The 18,675-nt window shown below is 59.2% G+C and overlaps 1 protein-coding gene across 2 annotated transcripts; it reads right to left on the bottom strand.

Moving 5' to 3' along the window:
* Positions 1-202: 202 nt before the first annotated feature.
* On the bottom strand, positions 203-18,571 carry ALDH3B1 (aldehyde dehydrogenase 3 family member B1). Of its 2 annotated transcripts, XM_050898405.1 has the most exons (11): positions 18,468-18,571; positions 18,147-18,341; positions 17,555-17,717; positions 14,885-14,995; positions 14,605-14,725; positions 14,367-14,452; positions 14,049-14,130; positions 13,322-13,708; positions 13,072-13,238; positions 12,753-12,852; positions 10,497-11,104 (listed from the first exon to the last, which is right to left on the bottom strand). In XM_050898405.1, exons 1-11 carry the CDS (start codon positions 18,569-18,571, stop codon positions 10,911-10,913), a joined length of 1,710 nt encoding a protein of 569 aa, XP_050754362.1. In that variant the 3' UTR covers positions 10,497-10,910. The 2 variants fall into 2 exon arrangements, with proteins under 2 accessions (XP_050754363.1, XP_050754362.1); XM_050898406.1 differs by lacking the exons at positions 10,497-11,104; positions 12,753-12,852; positions 13,072-13,238; ... (6 more) ...; positions 18,147-18,341; positions 18,468-18,571 and adding exons at positions 203-467; positions 3,569-3,668; positions 3,859-4,025; ... (5 more) ...; positions 9,321-9,483; positions 9,661-9,878.
* Between the last annotated feature and the right edge of the window lie 104 nt (positions 18,572-18,675).

Raw genomic sequence — 18,675 nt, 5'->3', positions numbered from 1 at the left:
CCTGGGGGCCCTGCCCTTTCCTTCTGCGCTAGCTTGCTGGCGGGCTCCACCCTCCCCAGTCCTCTCCCTCCTATTGGCCAGCAGCTCCACCCCATGCCCTGATTGGTGGGTTGCCGTGGAGGCAGCGGGTGAGCAGGCAGGGGCAGGCAGGGAGGCGGAAGAGAAGGACGCAGGAGGTCACCGGTTGCAGGGAAACGCCTTTCATTGCACATGGCCGCCAGGACTGCCACGAGCGGCGGCAGGAGACGTCACGGCGGCGGCGGCGGGGGACCCTCAGAGCAGGGTGCAGGCACCCTTGCGCTTCACCTCGGAGGCGGCCCGGACGATCCCCAGCTTCTGCTGGTTGTAGGGCGGGTAGCGCAGGGTGTTGAGGGCCTCCCGGCCCATGGCGCGGTGCAGGCAGCCGCGGTGGTGGGTGAAGGCGTCGAAGGTGAACTTGCCGTGGCACATCCCCAAGCCGCTGCTCCCTGCAACACACAGCGCAGGTCCCCGGTTGGTGGCTGGATCTGGCCATCGCTCACCCGTCGTTTGGGTCAACGAGCCCAACATTAAGCTCCCAGCTCCCCTCTCAAGGGCAGCACGGAGGAGGTGCTGGTGATGGAGACCGCTTGTGTCTGTGGACGGCACCACGTCTTCATCCAGCTGCTTTCTAACACCAGGGTCAGTGGGGAGGGCTGGCCATGGCCAAGCTTCCCCAGAAAGCGATCTAAAGAGGATCATGGAGGTGGCCTAGCTGGACACCCAAATGGTGCTTGAGGGATATTTGGAGGAGGAAGACTGGGCTGGGAGGAAGAAAGGTTCCCAACAACCCTCTCGTCAGTCTGGATTTCACCATTTCAGGTAACACGTTTAGCCCTGGTGCAAAGCTCACCACGTTAAACCAGGCTCAGAAAAACGTTGATAGAATAAGAGTTTCGCAAAACGTCGTCTTCCCAGCAGGAGGGACTGCGCCTTGGAGGATTTCTGAGCCGAGGAAACAGAGCGAAGGCTGGAGCCTTTCACATCATCCTGCTGTTTTGGGGAGAGGATTCGAAGTGTCCCCACTTTGCTGGCGGATGGGAGAAGTGGAGTGGAGGGACCAGGAAGGGCGGCACATTCAGCATGGCACGGCAGAGAACAGGCAGCAGGAGCGCTGGTCGCTGCCCTCCCATCCTCACCCTCCAGGGAGGAAGCGGAGTTTTATACCAGCCTGAAACAGGTACATCTTGTTTAACGGATGCCCTTGAGGATGCTGGGAGATGCGTCCCCATCTCCACGGATGCTTAAGCACCTAAAACACTCGGTAAAGAAAACTAGTCTTGTTTCTATATCTTCAACTCTTCTTTTGCAGGTGCTTCCTACATCCCCTGTCAAGTTTCTGTTCTCTTTTTACTCTAAATCTGTAAAGTTTATTGATTAAAAAAAAAAAAAAAAACCTAAACCAAAAAAAACCAAACCTTTTTTGATCATGAAACCTCGCCTGGTACCAGAGCGACTGGGAAGGGTGTCACTGACGATGTGGTGTTCGAGCGGGCAGCAGCAACGAGATGCTCCCCCGAGACGAGCTTCCCTACCGCAGGGACACCTTCCAAACCACGTCCCCTTCGTGCTGGCTCCAGCCCCACTGCTGGCGAGACTCCAGGAGCAGAGAGGGGCGATCGTCAAGGTGGCTTTGGTGAGGATGTGACCCATCTCCAAGGACGGGTGACATGAGTGTTGGGAGGTGAAAAGCTGGCTGGCCAGGAGCAAGCCAGGCAGACTGGCAGAAAATTATGTGCTGATAACTATCGCGATAAAATTCTGTGAGTCAGCTTGAGCTGGTCCGTCTTCCTGATAAAATGCAAATCTTGGTCAAGCAGATGCGTTATGTTTGATATCTCGCACGTCAGCAGCCCCAGCACGGAGGAAGGTCACTAGATGGCTCTTGGCCAGCTGAGCAGCTGATTCTCGGGAGGAGAATAGGAGCTGTTTTTCCATGGTAGTGAAGGTCATCTGATCAAAAGCGGGTGTCTCCATCACCTAGACTCCTTCCTCTCCGAGGGAAAAGAGAAGCACTTCTGGACATGTTTTTTACACCTAAGTAGACATCCAGAGCAGACCAGAAGAAACACAGCCCCCAAGTGCTGTTTCTGTCCGTGAGCTGTGAAACGCCATGTCACAGGGATATCGTAGTGACTAAAAGTTTCCCTGGATTCGAGGAGAGGCTGGGTAAGTATGTGGAGCCCAGCACCCTGTACCGAACACGCGGGACCCTTCTGGCTTAGCAAATCATTTGAGCTGGAAACAGATGGAGGCTGGAAGACGTTCAGGAAGAAATGTCATGCATGCTTGCCCTGTTCTTACTCCTGCCTCTGCATAGGGTCGTGGTGGAAGAATGCAGAACTAGACACAGCTTTGTTCTGAAGCCTCTAAAAGAACGAAAGGATTGTTTTCCAGCTGATGCTCTGGATAGAAAACATCTCATAGGAGCTCAGAATCACATAGATCAACTGAAACATGAGAGCTACACAACTTACAGCTGATATTCATTTCCTTGCTTCACGTTGCAGGGAATCCTTGCACGTTTGCTTGAATTCATCAAGTGTAAACCTAAAATCACTGCCTGGTGGCCAGTGTAGATACGGAGAAGACTGTGATACTGCAGGAAGCAGAGCGACAGCTTCCTCGGCTGCCTTTCTCCAGCAGGAAACTTCAGCAAAAGGTTCAGAATCAAATTTAGACCTTTTCAAGATCTGCTGATTTACAAAAGGTTGGTGCGAAGCAACAGGGAGGACCGTCAGAAATTGCACATACAAATAGATTGGCCTTAAAAATATCACCCTTGGGTGATTTGTCAGTTCTGCGATGGGATGATGGCAAATGCTTGTAAAGTTTTTAACCCTCACGGTATCTCTGCTAGGCTGTGATCTGGATCCCCGGCTGTTTACTCCTCAATGGTTTTAGGCAATATAGGTCTTCAGGAGTTTATATAAAGCAACGTGTGTACATTTGGGAATTCATAGGGAATTGTGCTGTCTTCAGACCCGGACTCCAAAATGGAGATCCATGAAAAAACGAAATTCTGAGCTCCTGAAAACTGTGGATAAGTGACAATTTCCAAGTTTTCTCCTGCAGAGGAGAGGAGTAGCACAGCAGGGGGATGGGTGTGACAGGCTGGCTGCCGGCACCCTACAGAGGTACTGCATGTGGAAAGAAGGGTCTAGAGATGTTTCTGTGGTGGCCGCATTCAAAATTCCTTACCTTTTAAACAAGACATTTCCACATACACAGGGAACACTCTGCTTGGGATGGCAGACACGGAGAAAAGAAACCTCACAGCGCTCCACGCGTGTTCAGCAGAAACAGGGCTGCAAAGCCCGAGAGCTCAGCCCTGGCGCGGTGAAGCAAAGGGCTTCTGGTGGGATCCTCGCTGGTGCCGAAGGATTTCCCTACAGACTATTGAGCCCCCCGGACCTGGGGCCCAAGCCTGCGTGCCCTGTCTCCCCTGAGACCCTTCCTCACCGTGGCCAACACGGCTCAGGCGCCGGGGGTAGGATCACGCCCGGCTCACGTTGGCCAGGGGCAGGCAGGTTGGGAGATTTGGACCTACCAATCCCACCGAAGGGCAGCGAGGTCAACGTCACGTGCATCAGGGTGTCGTTGCCACAGAAGCCACCGCTGCTTGTCCGCTCCAGGACCTGGTTCACCACCTGGGAAGGAAGCAGAGAAGGTGGACGTGGGTTTCGCACCCTGTTCCCGCACCTCCAGCTGCAATCCTTCCCCCACAACCAGGGCTGGCTGCTCTAAAGAAAATTTTTGGAGCATGAACATGCCTGAATACGCCTGCCAAGGAGCATGGGGCAAGCATCGGCCTGGCTTCACACAGCCTGTACGCTATACCTTGTCATCGGAGGAGAAGGCATACACAACCAGCGGCCGCTCATGGCTATTGATAAAGTCAATGGCTTCATCCATGTTGGCCACGATGACAATGGGCAAGATGGGGCCAAAGATCTCCTCCTGCATGACAAGATCAGAGGGCTGCAAGTCCACCAGCACCGTGGGAGCTGCAGAGAAAGAAATCCGAAGGCATCAGCCACGCATAGAGGTTGGACATGACACCTTGGTCCTCTCCCCAAGACCCATACCTCCTTTAAGATAGGACGCCTCACCAAGCTTCCCGATTCCCATGCAAACCTTCCCTAAATGTCACTTCTGTCTAGAACCTCCCCTCCAGTTGTGAGACCCTCTCCAAAATCCAAGTCCACTCCATGCAAGGATGAAGACTTATGTGAAATTCAAGCCCTCACCGATGTAGCGTGCCTCTGCGTCCGTCTGTCCACCGATGACCACACGCCCGCTGCGCAGCAGCACCTGGACCCGCTGGAACTGCTTGTCCCCCATGATGCGGCTGAAGTCAGGGGATTCCTGAGGGTTGGGGCCATAAAACTCAGTGATGGCCTCGCGCAGGGCGGGCAGCAGCTTCTCCTGCATCTCCACGCTGCACAGCACGTAGTCGGGCGCGATGCAGGTCTGCCCCGCGTTGAAGAAGCGGCCCCAGGCCACCCGCCGGGCCACATTCTGCACGTCGCAGGTGTCGGACACGTAGCAGGGGTTCTTGCCCCCCAGCTCCAGCGTCACGGGCGTCAGGTGCTTGGCAGCGGCCGTCATCACGATCCTCCCCACGGAGGCGCTGCCTGAGGGCCAGGAAAAGATGCATCACGGCGAGGATCCCACCGGCTACGGCACAGCTCTGGGACGTGGCACTCTGGGGAGCCAGGTCCCGGGGAAATGCACCAAGTCCCACCAGTCCCTCAGTCACACCCCCCCCAGATCCTCCACTGGATCCTGACACCAGACCCCCAACGCAAGCCCTGCCTTCTTCGAGGGCAGGGAAGGGGGCCCTGTGCTTGCAGGCAGGCTGCCCACCATCTCACGTTGATGGGCAGGGTAAGCCACAGCGGGGTATCCAGCGGGAATTCCTCTTCCTCACTGCACAAAAACCAGGCAGGGCTCTGCTCCCGCCCTCGGGACGTACCGGTGAAGAAGATGTAGTCGAACTTGTTCTCCAGCAGCCTGGTGGTCTCCTGCACGCCAGCGGTCACCACGGCAAAGCAGTCCTGCAACATAAGAGGAAGGGGCACCCGCTGTCAGCATCTGCCTGGGCCACTGTGTCCCCGTCCCCACCAACAGCATCCCGGGCTGCTGGGCGTGTGGACACCGGCTGAGCGTGGAGGAGGGAGGTACGGCAGCACATGAGAGCGGGGATGGTGTGGCGCTGGTGTGTGCAAGGCAGGCACAGTGCTGGGAGGGCACAGGGCACAGCTCGGCGTACGCAGGGGCTGGGAACACCCCAGCCATGAGACAAGGACAGGGAGAGCTTCTTACCTTGTCCAGGTAGCTGGGCAGTGCTTCAGCCACGAGTCTCTCGGTGTTCTTGGTTATCTCTGAGGGTTTGACGATGACACAGTTACCTGGGGGGAGACAGACAGGATGTCAGAGCAGCGACATGGTAACAGCCACCCCTTCGGACACCCCAGCCTGGGGACAAGGTGCCTTCGCCGGTGCCCAGCACTGCCTGGATCCTCTGGGCCAGGGAACAGGTTTGGCTCACCGGCAGCGATGGCCCCAATGAGAGGCACCAGGATAAGGTAGATGGGGTAGTTCCAGGGCGCGATGATGAGCACCACGCCATACGGGTCCTTGCGGATGAAGGCCGAGTCCAGCTGGGTCACCTGCAGGACAGCCAGCACGTCAGGAGTGCTTCGTTGCAGGACAGATCCCAAACCTGCACCACCATCTCCACGCCGGCATCCCACCCAGCTCTGCCCAGGAGGTGGGTCCTTCCCCCTTATCGTCTCCCTCCTCTTCCCTCTTACCAGATTCCTGTCCACGTGCTTGTCCTTCATCCAGTGGGACAGGTTGTTCAGGGTCTCGTGGAGCTCGTTCTTGCAGAGGAGGATCTCGGAGAACTCAGCTTCGAAGGGCGGCTGGGGACACAGAGCACCCCGCGTGTCAGCTCTGCACGTCCTGCAGCACAGCAGCAGCTCTTATCCCCTACCCTGCACATTTTTTTACGCAGGATTTGGGGACCCAAGCCCTTCATGTCCCATGGGGGATGTGTGCTTTGTTCTCACCCCCAAGCTGCACGGCACAGCCTGCCACGGGGAGGGGGTGAGCCCCACCGTGTCTGCGATGTGGGGTGTTGGTGAGCTCCAAAATCCTGTTGCGATATCACCGGGCCTGTCCTGTTGGCAGTAACCTGCCTGCGGCCGGGCTTTCCCTGCTGGGAGCTCAGCTGAGGTTTGGGAAAATGCAGTATTTGGGGAGGAGAGGGGTCTGTGAAGGCAGTGGTGGCGTTTGGGGGAAGAAAGGGCTGGTCTGGCTATTGAATCCTGTCTGGTCTGGAGACAAGAGCATCCCGAGTCACAACCCCTTTTTCTATCATCACACGCGTTTTCACACCCAAGCGAAGCAAGCTGATGGACTCCAGCAGGACGGGCTGTTTTTTCACGGCTTGCCAGAGAGCAACTCAGGTACGAGTCTTCAAGGATTTAGCCCAATAAATAAAAACTCAGAAGAGATCCGGGTGCAAATCCCCCCACCACCCCACTTCGCCTGGCTTCGGCTTTCCCACCATGGACGTGTCACCGGCACAGGAATAGCACCGGTGCTGAGGTCTGGCTCTGCCAGCAGCTCCTCACCTTCGATTAACAGAGGACCCCTCAATGTTTGTCCTGCAGTGGGGTTTCTACTCACCCAGGGGTACGGTGGAAGGTGAAGGTGGACAGGGACTGGTGCAGAAGTGGCAGGTTTGAAGGATAAAACCAGCCAGTCCTGGGGGATATCCACGACCCAGGTGTCAAGATTTGGGAGGAAATATGGGAGAAAAGGGAATATCCAGATTTTGGAGCCTGTTCATGCAGGGGTCTTTGGCAGAGTGAGCTGAGAAAGCAAGGAGGAGATCCACCACCGAGCCTAGGAAGGAGGGAGAGCAGGAAGCAAAGGCTTCCAGAGGTTGTCCTCTGCAGGGCGGGATGAAGGACGGTCACGCAGAGAGGGAGCCCGAAGGGCGGAGGAGTTTTGGGAGCAGTGCAGGCGTGTGGCTCGGCACGACATCGGGAGGAGAAGCAAGATCAAGGAAGAAGCTGGGCTGCCTTTCCAGGGAGAGAGAAAGCAGACAGCTCGAGCAGACTGACATGTTGGATGTCTCTTCCAAGGAAAAGGGAACCTCGGGTAAACGAGGAAGCACGACCGACACTAACGATAGCTATCAGCTTGCTGCGGTTGGCGTTTGGGCGAGCTGGGTGTCTTGGGTGGGCTGGAGCGGGCGGGCTTGTGCCAGGGGATGCAGCCCCAGCAGGAGCAGAGCCCCGCACGGGGCTTTCCGAGATGAGGCCAGAAAAGACCGAGCTTGGTACCTCACTGTAGAGTAGAAGAAAGAAGCAGCAGAGACCCAGCGACCAGGGAGGATACCGCAGGAGGTGTCCAACGTGTCCCCGAGAAGAGACTGGTGAAACCGCAGGCAGAACGCGGCTCTGACTCACTCGTGTGGCAGCACAAAGCGCTCTCTTGGGAAGGGAGCCACAGCAGATGTTCGGGTATCTCGTTTTTCCTTTCACGGGAGTCACGGCCCCAGCGGCAGCTCGCATCGCCGGGTGGCCGGTGCTGCCCGCAGTGCCACGGCAGCAAGTATGGAGCAGGCACACAGCTCTCACTGTGGGCAGGAGGCAGCACTGCTGGCTTCCAAAAATATTTGGAAATATCGTGTATTTGCCCTGTTTCTGAGCATCCTGCAGGGAGCCTGGGCTGGACAGGCCTTTGACCTCACTCGATGCACCATCCTTGTGTCCGTGTATGAGCTGTGGGGGTTTACTAAGCCGTAGCTATCGCTGGTGGCTTGGGGATAACCCTCAGCAAGGTGCTGCCAAGCAAAGTGCTGCCCAACCTTGGTGTGGGCAGATGCAGAGGAAACCGTGTGATTAAAAAAAAAAAAAATTCATGACTGTACTACTGTGAAATAGTTAATAATTGTACTAATCAAGATGTTAAATCCCAAATTTTAACCCCCCAATGGCATTTGCGCTGTCCTGGGCTCATGGGCAGAGTTTTTCCATCTCGGATTTATCCCTTGGGTGAGAGCGGTTGTTGGCCGCCACCGTTTCTCTTCTCCCACGCTGAAGGTTGGGTGGGCAAGACCTTCACACGAGCACCGAAGCTGCCAACCGCAGCCCTGGCCACAAGCTGCTGGGCACCACGCGAGCTGCGAGCACCGCACCGGCCAGACCTGGCCGGAGATGCTCGCCACCGGGCAGGGAAGGGAAGGTGATCCCGTTTCCCCCTGCCAAGGACAGCGTCTGCCCGGGATCGAGTCAGCGCCGGCAGCACCACGCCTGGGCAGTGATTTCCGAACACCGCGTTGGAGGCTTCCCAACGCAGGTGGGTGTCGGGCTCCCACCCAGACCAGGAAAGGAGAAGCACAAAGGGTGCAGAAGCAAATGGGAAGCGGGCTGAAATGCAGCACACCTTTCCCTGACGGGATCAAGCATTACTCCGTGCCTCCTCTCGGCACAAGAGCCAGCTGCTTAAAAATAGGAAAAATGATGCGGATCCCATCGATCCGGACTGCGGTAAGGGTAGGGAGGGTGCCCAAAGGGAAGTTGTGAACTAGGATGGAGAACACCAGATGATGAGCCCTGCGTGGTGCCTGAGGCTCTGGCTGTGGGCGAACGAGCTGTACCGAAGGGAAAACTATCAGGCTCGGGGGGCTGGAGCTCTTTGAGGACTTACGGAGACGCAGGGGACGGGTCTGCTCTGCCTCTGCCCTTGGTGACCCCGACATAGGTGGGAGGGAGGGAGCGAAGAGGCAGGGGACGACGCAAAGCTGGGGGGGGAGCGGTTCCAGGCTCTGAGAGCTGCAGCCTGGGTGAGCACCGAGAGAGGGGAGGGGACGACGTTTGGTGGAAAGCCCGAGGCAGGGAGCACGCAGAGGGGTGACAGGAGTCGGGGATGGACCTGCCCAGAAAAGAGGTAAACTGAGGCTGACGGGTTTGGCAACGGCTCATTACGTCTGGACGCTCCCCGCAGCCCCCCCACTGTCCACACTGGGGGCAGGGGCGAGCTCTGGAGGAGCTGGGCTGGAACGTGCTCCAGCTCCGTCTCCCCTTCGCTGCCTCCACCCACATCCACTGGCTCGGAGCCCAGGGCAGAGCCCAGCATGGGGATGGAGCACCGAACGGGTGGGGAAGCTCCGCTGGGGCATCACGTCGACCCTCTGCGTGACGGCAGGAGCCGGCAGAGCTGTGGGCAGCCCCTCGGCTCCTCCAGCCGCTGGGTCCCTCCGGTTCCTGGCCCCCTCTCACCTTGCCCATGTCCGAGGCGGTGGCCTCCAGGATCTCCTGCTTCTTCTCATCCAAGAAGCGTCCCAGGGCCTCCAGCTGAGCCACGCGGTACTCCATGGGCCGCGTCTTCCCCGAGAGCCAGGCTGCCCGCAGGCGGCTCACCAGCCCCGCGTAGGGGTTCCCGCTGCGGGGACAGGGATGTCAGCGGGATCCCAGCCCCGTCCCAGCCCCTCATGCTCTCGGTGATGAGAGAGAGGAGCTCCACATCGCCCCAGCCCAGCATCAAACCAGAGCCCTGAGGAGAAGGCAGAGCATCCGGACCCCTCCTTGCCTCCCCTCTGTCCCGGCCACACGCTCTCACCTCGTGGCATCGCCATCCACGCTCCCCTTCCCACCACCATCATCATCCTCGGGGGCTTTCCCGGCCCCGCTGCCTGGGGGCTGCTGCCCAGGGGGTTCGAGGGGTTGCTGCATGCCGGGCTGCGGGAAGATGCTGCCGGTCTCTATGGTCCCAAGGGAGCGGCACGGGGCGGGTTACGCCGGGGCTGCCCACGGGCTGGGCAGGCTGCCGGCAGCCTCACCCCCTTTGGGCTGCAAAACACAGGTTCCCCACCCCAGCTAACAGGGTGCTTGACCTGGAGGAGGTGGCCTCGGGGAGCCTCGCCAGCACCCCGGCACCGCAGCCAGGACCCTGCTGAGCTCCGGAGCTGCCTGTGGGGCTGGCAGGGTGCAGGCAGGGTGCAGGCAGGCAGCCACCCACCCACCCCAGTCGCCGCTACAGCCCGCTTGCCTGAAGGAGGGAGGCTGCCAGCTTCCTGCTCTGCCTCTCGGCTGCCAGCTTCCTGCTCTGCCCCTTGGCTGCCTGCCCTGCCGTGCGTCACCGCTGGCTCCGCTCCAATCCCAAACCACTTGGGATATGCAAAACGCACCCCAAATCCAGCCCGGGGCACCTCAATGCCACGCAGCCACCGGGCACGGAGGTGCCGGAGGTGGGCACAATCCCAAAGAGGTGCGATGGTGTGGCTGAGGGTGTCAGCGTGATGGATGGGGACACTGGGGGTCTGGGCACCCACCCCTCGGGGCTCGGCTGCCGGATTCCTGCCCGGCACCCCCCAAGCCGGGTGACGGAGGCGTGAGGCGAGGCCAGGCAGGAAAGCTCAATGCAAAGTCTTTACTACAAGCAGGGTTACACGGAGGAAAAAGCAACAGCCAGCACTGAGAGGAGGGAGAGCAAGGTTCATCCAGAAGGAAAGGCCCGTCTAACGGGAGATGGGGCTAACTGCTGGTCCTCAGCCTCACGGGAACCGTTTCTCTGCTGGGAAGAGAAGTACGGGGTGAGAAAAAGAACTTTTTGGCATTTCAGATGTGTCTCAGCAAACGATCCGGAGCAGAGGCAGCCGGGGAGAAGCGAAGGTGCAGGAGGAGATGTCCGTCGCCGCCGTCCGACGTGCGTCAGGGTGGCAGCGAGGCAAAGGACGTGGCAAGGGAATAGGGGACCGGTGTTGAGGAGGGAGGAGGATACCGGCCTCCCGGGGAGGGTGGTTTTGTTCCCCCGGGGGGACCCAGCCAGGATTTCTCCCCTCCCAGTCCGTGAGCGACGCGGGGCAGCCCTCAGAGCAGGGTGCACATGCCCTTGCGCTTGATCTCGAAGGTGGCCGTCAACAGCCCCAGCTTCTGCTGGCTGTAGGGCGGGTAGCGCAGGGCGTTGAGGGCCTCCAGGCCCATGTTGCGGTGCAGGCAGCCGCGGTGGTGGGTGAAGGTGTCGAAGGTGAACTTGCCGTGGTATTTCCCCAAGCCGCTGTTTCCTGCAACACAGAGGACAGGTCCAAACTTGCAACGGGACTCTGCTCCTGCCCACTCCGGAGCTTCGCAACACAAGGGAAAACTTTACAGGCTTTTCTCATGCGAATGCTCGCGCTGCCGAGCAACGCAGACATGGTGGAGGAGATCTCACCCTTCCCTGTGCCTTTTCCAGCTCTATGGCTACTCAGTCCAGCAAATCACCACTGTTTGGAGGTCCAAGTGCATCATTTTTACCAGCCTACGTTTATCTATGTAAGCTTTGCTGGGTCTACGAGGCTTGATTTCCCTCTACAACCTCTGCAGTGCTCTACCATATCTACCCAGGGTTAGGAGCTACCGGCGTGGCCCCTACGAAGGTCAGCTTCTTCCCGGAGCTCTTAAAAATTGGAGCCATGCTGGCAACACCGGTTCTCCCGATTCCTGTGGCTGGTTTAAGCTTGAGGTTGCACATGGCGGTTAATAGCCCAGTGACTTCACATCCAAGCTACTGTGGAAGCTCGGGCGAATGCCATCTCACCCCGATGACTTCAGACCCTTCACCTGACCGGGCTCCTATAAAATGGCTTCACCTGATAATTTGAGGCAGTTTGTCTGAATCATTTCCATAAAGATAAGTTACAGTGTGGGAACCACCAAAAATTGTTCCCTGAGCCACAGTCAGGCGAGGAATTAATTGCACTTTGCTGTCGTGGTGTCCTATTATGTCTGAATCAGCCGTCAGCCCCGACAGAGCTGCTGAGCATGGGCAGGATAAAATTGAGATATTTTCCCCAGAGAATATTCTGGGGAAGAGACCAAGAGATTGGGAAAATATTCTGGGGAAACATCGTCAGAGGCTTCCTGTATTCCTGTGCTCTTTCCTGGGCAACGCTACAACCAAGGTCCAGGGCTGGGCAGACCTCACTTTTCACCTGAGAAAACAATTGTTGTTGCCCCTAGAGAGCAGAAACTCTTCCTCTTTGCCCAGGAGGATCTCCAAGTTCCCGTAAGCAGGTTCTCCAGACACTTATAAGCATTTTGCTCCTGCTATTTAGTCCTAAAAGGCAGAATGAATGTACAAGCCTGCTCCTGAGTGATGTTAAGGGCTCCCATCCAGCACCACGCTGTCTGCAGGAGGAAGCTCGCCTACCCAAGGAGCACAACGCGTCGGATGGGCTCCCAGACGAGGAGCAGAGTGATGGATAGACCAAAGGGAGCAGCAGTTGAGGAGCTCCCAGGGAAGCCTGGCACAAAATTCACTCACGGTGCCCACGCTGCTCAGAAATACCAGGGAAATAATCAAGTGGTACGGATTTCCCGACCTTTGATATGAACCATTTGCACATACTCAGGGAACACTGTGCTTGGGACAGCAAGAACAGAGAGAAGAAACCTCACAGCGCTCCACGCGTGTTCAGCAGAAACAGGGCTGCAAAGCCCGAGAGCTCAGCCCTGGCGCGGTGAAGCAAAGGGCTTCTGGTGGGATCCTCGCTGGTGCCGAAGGATTTCCCTACAGACTATTGAGCCCCCTGGACCTGGGGCCCAGGCCTGGGTGCCCCGTCTCCCCTGAGACCCTTCCTCACTGTGGCCAGCATGGCTCAGGCACCGGGGGTAGGATCACGCCCGGCTCACGTTGGCCAGGGGCAGGCAGGTTGGGAGATTTGGACCTACCAATCCCGCCGAAGGGCAGCGAGGTCAACGTCACGTGCATCAGGGTGTCATTGCCGCAGAAGCCACCGCTGCTTGTCCGCTCCAGGACCTGGTTCACCACCTGGGAAGGAAGCAGAGAAGGTGGACATGGGTTTCACACCCCGGCTCCGTGGGCAGCACTTGTCAAATATCAGCCAATTCATCCATCAGCCCGGTGTGCCCAGAGCAGCTGGGCTCAAAAGACCCTTCCAGAGCATGCCCTGGGGTGTCGGCGAGGTGGGCGCTAGCCCTACTGCCCCATTTCCCTCACCCCCCTTTCTGGTCCATGGACCGCACGTACCTTGCTGTCACAGGAAAAAGCGTAGATGGCCAACGGCCGCGGCCGCGCGTTGATAAAGTCAATGGCTTCGTCCATGTTGGCCACAACAACGATGGGCAGGATGGGCCCGAAGATCTCCTCCTGCATGGCAGGATCAGAGGGGAGCACGTCCGCCAGCACCGTGGGAGCTGCGGAGAAGGGTTATGGCAACGCGTCACTCAGTGCACAGGCACGGGTGGTCCCACAAGCCCTGGGGGCCCCGGGCCCTCACCGATGTAGCGCTCCTTCTCGTCCGTCTGTCCTCCGATGGCCACGCGCCCGCTGCACAGCAGCGCCCGGATGCGGCGGAACTGTTTGTCCCCCACAATGCGGCCGAAGTCGGGGGATTCCTGGGGGTTGGAGCCAAAAAATTCGGTGATGGCCTCACGCAGGGCGGGCATCAGCTTCTCCTGCATCTCCACGCTGCACAGCACGTAGTCGGGCGCGATGCAGGTCTGCCCCGCGTTGAAGAAGCGGCCCCAGGCCACCCGCCGGGCCACGTTCTGCACGTCGCAGGTGTCGGACACGTAGCAGGGGTTCTTGCCCCCCAGCTCCAGCGTCACGGGCGTCAGGTGCTTGGCAGCGGCCGTCATCACGATCCTCCCCACGGAGGCGCTGCCTGAGGGCCAGGAAAAGATGCATCACGGCGAGGATCCCACCGGCTACGGCACAGCTCTGGGACGTGGCACTCTGGGGAGCCAGGTCCCGGGGAAACGCACCAAGTCCCACCAGTCCCTCAGTCACACCCCCCCAGATCCTCCAACAGATGCTGACACCAGACCCCCAACGCAAGCCCTGCCTTCTTCGAGGGCAGGGAAGGGGGCCCTGTGCTTGCAGGCAGGCTGCCCACCATCTCACGTTGATGGGCAGGGTAAGCCACAGCGGGGTATCCAGCGGGAATCCCTCTTCCTCACTGCACAAAAACCAGGCAGGGCTCTGCTCCAGCCCTCGGGACGTACCGGTGAAGAAGATGTAGTCGAACTTGTTCTCCAGCAGCCTGGTGGTCTCCTGCATGCCGGCGGTCACCACAGCAAAGCAGTCCTGCAACATAAGAGGAAGGGGCACCCGCTGTCAGCATCTGCCTGGGCTGCTGTGTCCCCGTCCCCACCAACAGCATCCCGGGCTGCTGGGTGTGTGGACACCGGCTGAGCGTGGAGGAAGGAGGTACGGCAGCACGTGAGAGCGGGGATGGTGTGGCGCTGGTGTGTGCAAGACAGGGTTGGGAACACCATGGCCCTGGGGCAGGGACAGGGACAAGGACAGGGAGAGCTTCTTACATTGTCCAGGTAGCAGCTCAGCATTTCAGCAACAAGTCTCTCACTGTTCTTGGTCGTCTCCGAGGGTTTGACAACGACACAGTTACCTGGGGGGAGACCGACAGGACATCAGAGCAGTGACAAGGTGACAGCCAGCCCTTCTGGCACCCCAGCCGGGGGACGAGGCCCCTGGCCAGACCTCCTCGCCGGTGCCTGGCACTGCCCGGATCCTCTGGGCCAGGGCACTGGTTCAGCTCACCGGCAGCGATGGCCCCGATGAGGGGCACCAGGAAGAGGTGGATGGGGTAGTTCCAGGGCGCGATGATGAGCACCACGCCATACGGGTCCTTGCGGATGAAGGCACAGTCCAGCTGCGTCACCTGCGAGAAAGGCCAGGACCTCAGTGCCGTTCCCACCGCCTCCTGCCCTGCCTCGGCCCAGCACGCAGTGCTGCCCTCCCCAACCCGCTCTGCCCCTTGCCACCGGCAATTTGTCTCCCCCTCTTCCCTTCCCAGGTCAGCCTAAAGCTTCTGCCTTACCAGATTCTTGTCCACGTGCTCGTCCTTCATCCAGTGACACAGGTTGTTCAGGGTGTTGTTGAGCTCGTTCTTGCAGAGGAGGATCTCAGTGAAGTAAGCCTCAAAGGACGGCTGGGGACAGACCTCATGTAAGCATCACCCCAACCCCGACCCCATCGCCTCCCCTTCCGCAGGAGACATCTCCCCCCTCTTCTGCCCATGAAGAGCAGTAAAAGCTATTAAGCAGAAGTTGCTGTCACCCCCTGCAACCCCCAAGGAATATCACAGTCCCTGAAATTTTATGAAAACAGGTATTTGGCCAGAGGAAAAAAAACTATATTTAACATCTTCACAATATTTTAACAGCCTCCTGAGCTCAGCATCTGTGAACTGCTCACCTGGCAACAGAGCCCTGAGCCAAGGGGGGACGGAGCAACGTCACCGGAGCTCCAGGAGCTACAGAAAAGCTGGTACTGGTGTCAGAGGCAGCTCCGCGCTGCTGACCTGGGATGGGACAGTGCTCTTGCACTGGTGCGTTTGTGTCCCGACCACTTGGACACACGAGCTGGAAGCAAAGCCCTGAGCTCCCTCCCACGGCCTGCGCACAAAAGCCGGACTTAAGACCTTGCTTTGTTCAAAGAGAAATATGAAGAAGAGCAACCGCTTAATTAAATGCCTCGTGACGGAGCTCGGCTGAGCACCACCAGACTCCCGTCCCAGACAGAAACCCCCCGTAGCTCCTGGGGCTCCTGCGCTGAGCCGGCACGCGGCTGGGAAAGGCAGGTCGGGTGAGATGCCCCAGTCAGGGAATTAAACAAACCCAGCAGGTTTCTCCAAGATACAGTGTCCCAACAGGCAATGACTAAATGGACAGTGACTCGGGAGCGGTGGCGGGACGTCAGAGCCGGGATCGCAGGGGCTGCCGAGGCATTTCCTGCCTGCGGTGGGTCCTCTCCGCTGCCGTAACCACAGCCGTGAAGCACAGCTCACGACCGTTCTTGCAGAAGTGTGAAGACACGAGAAGAAGATAACTCAGCAGGCTCAGTAAAGCCCCTCCGTCGCCCTGGAGAGCAGGAGGAGCAAAGCTCCTGCGCTGTGAAGCCGTGTTTGCAAAGCGCGGTGGGCGCAGCTGTCTGACACCCTCCGCCACAACGTCCTTTGGACTCCTGCAACCCAAAAGCATCCCTGGGTGGGAGCCTTCCTCCATTGCTGCACCAAAACACCACTTTGGGGTTGGAAAGTCTAGTTGCTGACTCCCAGGTGGCAACCCCTTATGCTCCACCACCAAGCCGCGCTCAAGAGACCTTCAGGTCCCTAACGCCGCTCAATGCCACTGCCGAGAGGCCGAGCCTGTCCTAGACATGAGGGTTCAGCAAGCACATCGGATGTCCGGTGAAGCAACGGGGCCGCTCTCGGCCCGGGGTTACAGTTGCATCACTAGGAGGATGAAGAAATTCCTGGTGAAGATGGGCCATTAAGGGTTTTGATGGGACACGAAGGTTGTAAGATGGGACATTAAGTCTGAGGTCATCCAAGTGCCTTCAGTCATCAGTGGAGAGAAACCGGCATCCCTGGAGGTGAGGTACCCACCTCAGATACGTAAGACCAGATGAACTGTCCATCTAACTATGAAGGCCCGACTGCATAACAAGCATATTACTAGACAACCAGCTCTAATTACATACAATTAGAAGAGACGAAGGACGCACTTCGAGAGCTGATGCCTATCAACCCCTGGCTGAAGGAGAAGGCCCTCACCTCAAACAAACAAGGCAATTACGAGCCTTGGGAGACGTCAGGATGTTGAAAGCCGTGTCTGAGGGCACGGGCCGCTGCGCTGATACACCCCAAGACACAAGTCCTTTGGGTCTGAGTGCTACCACTACCAGATAAGATCAGTTATGCTGCGCCAGGGCAAGCCACCCCTCTGAAAACGTTTCCTAATGCTGCGTGAGCGAAGCGTGCGGTGGTCTGCTGGGCTGCGGCACACATCAGGAAGGGAAAAAGGGGGAGAAAAGGGTCCTGAAGCAGCCGGACAGAGAAGAGGTGAGCTGAGACAGCTAGACGCAGCCACGGCGGGGATGCTCCCGCTTCCTCGGCACACCATCCGGGAGCTCCCGGCATGCTGCAATACCCGGAGCCACATCCAGGTCCCTGCCTGTGCCACCACGTGGCTCAGAGCCGTGCCAGCGAAACCAGTCCCTGCGAGGCCAGCGAGTGGCCCCGGCCCTGAGCAGCCCTGGGAGGAATGTGCAAGGCCAGCACATCGCACAACGCCAGAAATTCCAGGTACAACCGGGCTGGCGAGGACCACCCCAGGACATCACCCTCTGCGGAGGTCGCATGAAGCCACCGGGGACGCGATGCGTGGGGCAGATGCAGAGGGCGAAGCTCGGTAACATCAAGGTTCCTACCGCGCATCGGCCAACGGGGGCTTTGCCCGGTTTAAGTACACCGGGGATGGGGTTAGCGGCATCGAGCCTGCCCAGCAGCACGGTCCCTACCCATGCTCCAGCTAACCCTGGCTACAGAGAGCTCTGCAGCACATCAAGGGGGATGCAGGACCCCAGCGAGGGGACCCCCATGCTCAGAGCCCCACACCTGCACCCAGGAGGATGCAAGACCCAGACAAGGGGGTATGAAGGGCCCCAAAGATGTGACCCCGATGGCCAGCACCCAGCCCCCTCTCACCTTGCCCATGTCCGAGGCGGTGGCCTCCAGGATCTCCTGCTTCTTCTCATCCAAGAAGCGTCCCAGGGCCTCCAGCTGAGCCACGCGGTACTCCATGGGCCGCGTCTTCCCCGAGAGCCAGGCTGCCCGCAGGTGGCTCACCAGCCCCGCGTAGGGGTTCCCGCTGCGGGAATGGGGATGTCAGAGGGATCCCAGCCCCGTCCCAGCCTCTCGCACTCCCAGTGAGGATGGAGAGGAGCTCCACGTCACCCCAGCTCCGCGTCGCCCCAGCCCAGCATCAAACTGGAGCCCCAGAGTCCCTGGGGAAAGGGCAGGGAGTCCACATACCTGAGTCTTCCCCTTGCTGCCAGGAGCAAGGGCTCCTTGTGCCCCCTACACGGCACTGTTCCCAGCAGTCCCTTGTCTCCTCCCTTGGGCCACGCTGGGGTGTGGTGGCCCACAGACCCCAAACTCGTCCCCCAGCATCCCTCATCAGCACCAACCCGGGGACCCCATCGCCCTGCCACTGCCACAGCACCCCCTGCCCACCTCACCCCAAGCACCCTGTCTCCCTTCTGCCCCCTGCCACACGTCCCCGGCCCCTCGCTCTCACCATACGGCACTGCAGATCACCGGCCCCTTCCCGATGCCTCCGCTGCCTGCGCCGCACCCGGCAGCTTTCCCGGCATCGCTGCCCATCGGGCTACACTTGCCGTAGCCCGGGGGCTGCTGCCCAGGGGGCTCGAGGGGCTGCTGCATGCTGAGCTGTGGGAAAGAGCTGCCGGTCTCCACGGAGAGTGTGGTGGCCCTGGGGAGAGACACGGAGTGGGTTATGCCGGGGCTGGAAGTGCCGGAGATGCCGGCTCGGTCCCAAGAGGAGTCACCCCGCAACGAGACACCTGTGCCCCGAGCTAGCCGGGGCTGCCTGCGGCACCTTTGAAGGGTGGCTTGGTGCTTGGGGCTCTCCCGGCCGCGGGGTGACTCAGCCCGGCGCGGCTGCCAGAGGCCCCGGTGCGCCCGGCAGGGGATGCCTGGCATTCCCAGACCCTCCCTGTGCTCCAGGATGGCCGCCAGACTCCAGCCATGGACCTGCCCGGGCTGCCCTGCTGACGCGGGGTCACCCCATGGGGATCTCAGGGACC

The sequence above is a fragment of the Gymnogyps californianus genome, chromosome 5, assembly GCF_018139145.2.
Source record: "Gymnogyps californianus isolate 813 chromosome 5, ASM1813914v2, whole genome shotgun sequence".
Classification (NCBI taxonomy): domain Eukaryota; kingdom Metazoa; phylum Chordata; class Aves; order Accipitriformes; family Cathartidae; genus Gymnogyps; species Gymnogyps californianus.
The sequence above is the reverse complement of the archived record's forward strand: the minus strand, read 5'-3'. Positions and strand labels throughout refer to the sequence as shown.

What these genes read in the sequence shown, in the direction of transcription:
- ALDH3B1 (XM_050898405.1), bottom strand. Translation starts at nt 18,571, where the DNA reads ATGCCAGGCATCCCCTGCCGGGCGCACCGGGGCCTCTGGCAGCCGCGC. An exon ending in CCGCCTCGGACATGGGCAAG is followed by an intron (nt 14,996 to 17,554) that starts GTGAGAGGGGGC and finishes GTCTGTCCCCAG; the next exon opens with CCGTCCTTTGAGGCTTACTT. An exon ending in CATCGGGGCCATCGCTGCCG is followed by an intron (nt 14,453 to 14,604) that starts GTGAGCTGAACC and finishes GTCTCCCCCCAG; the next exon opens with GTAACTGTGTCGTTGTCAAA.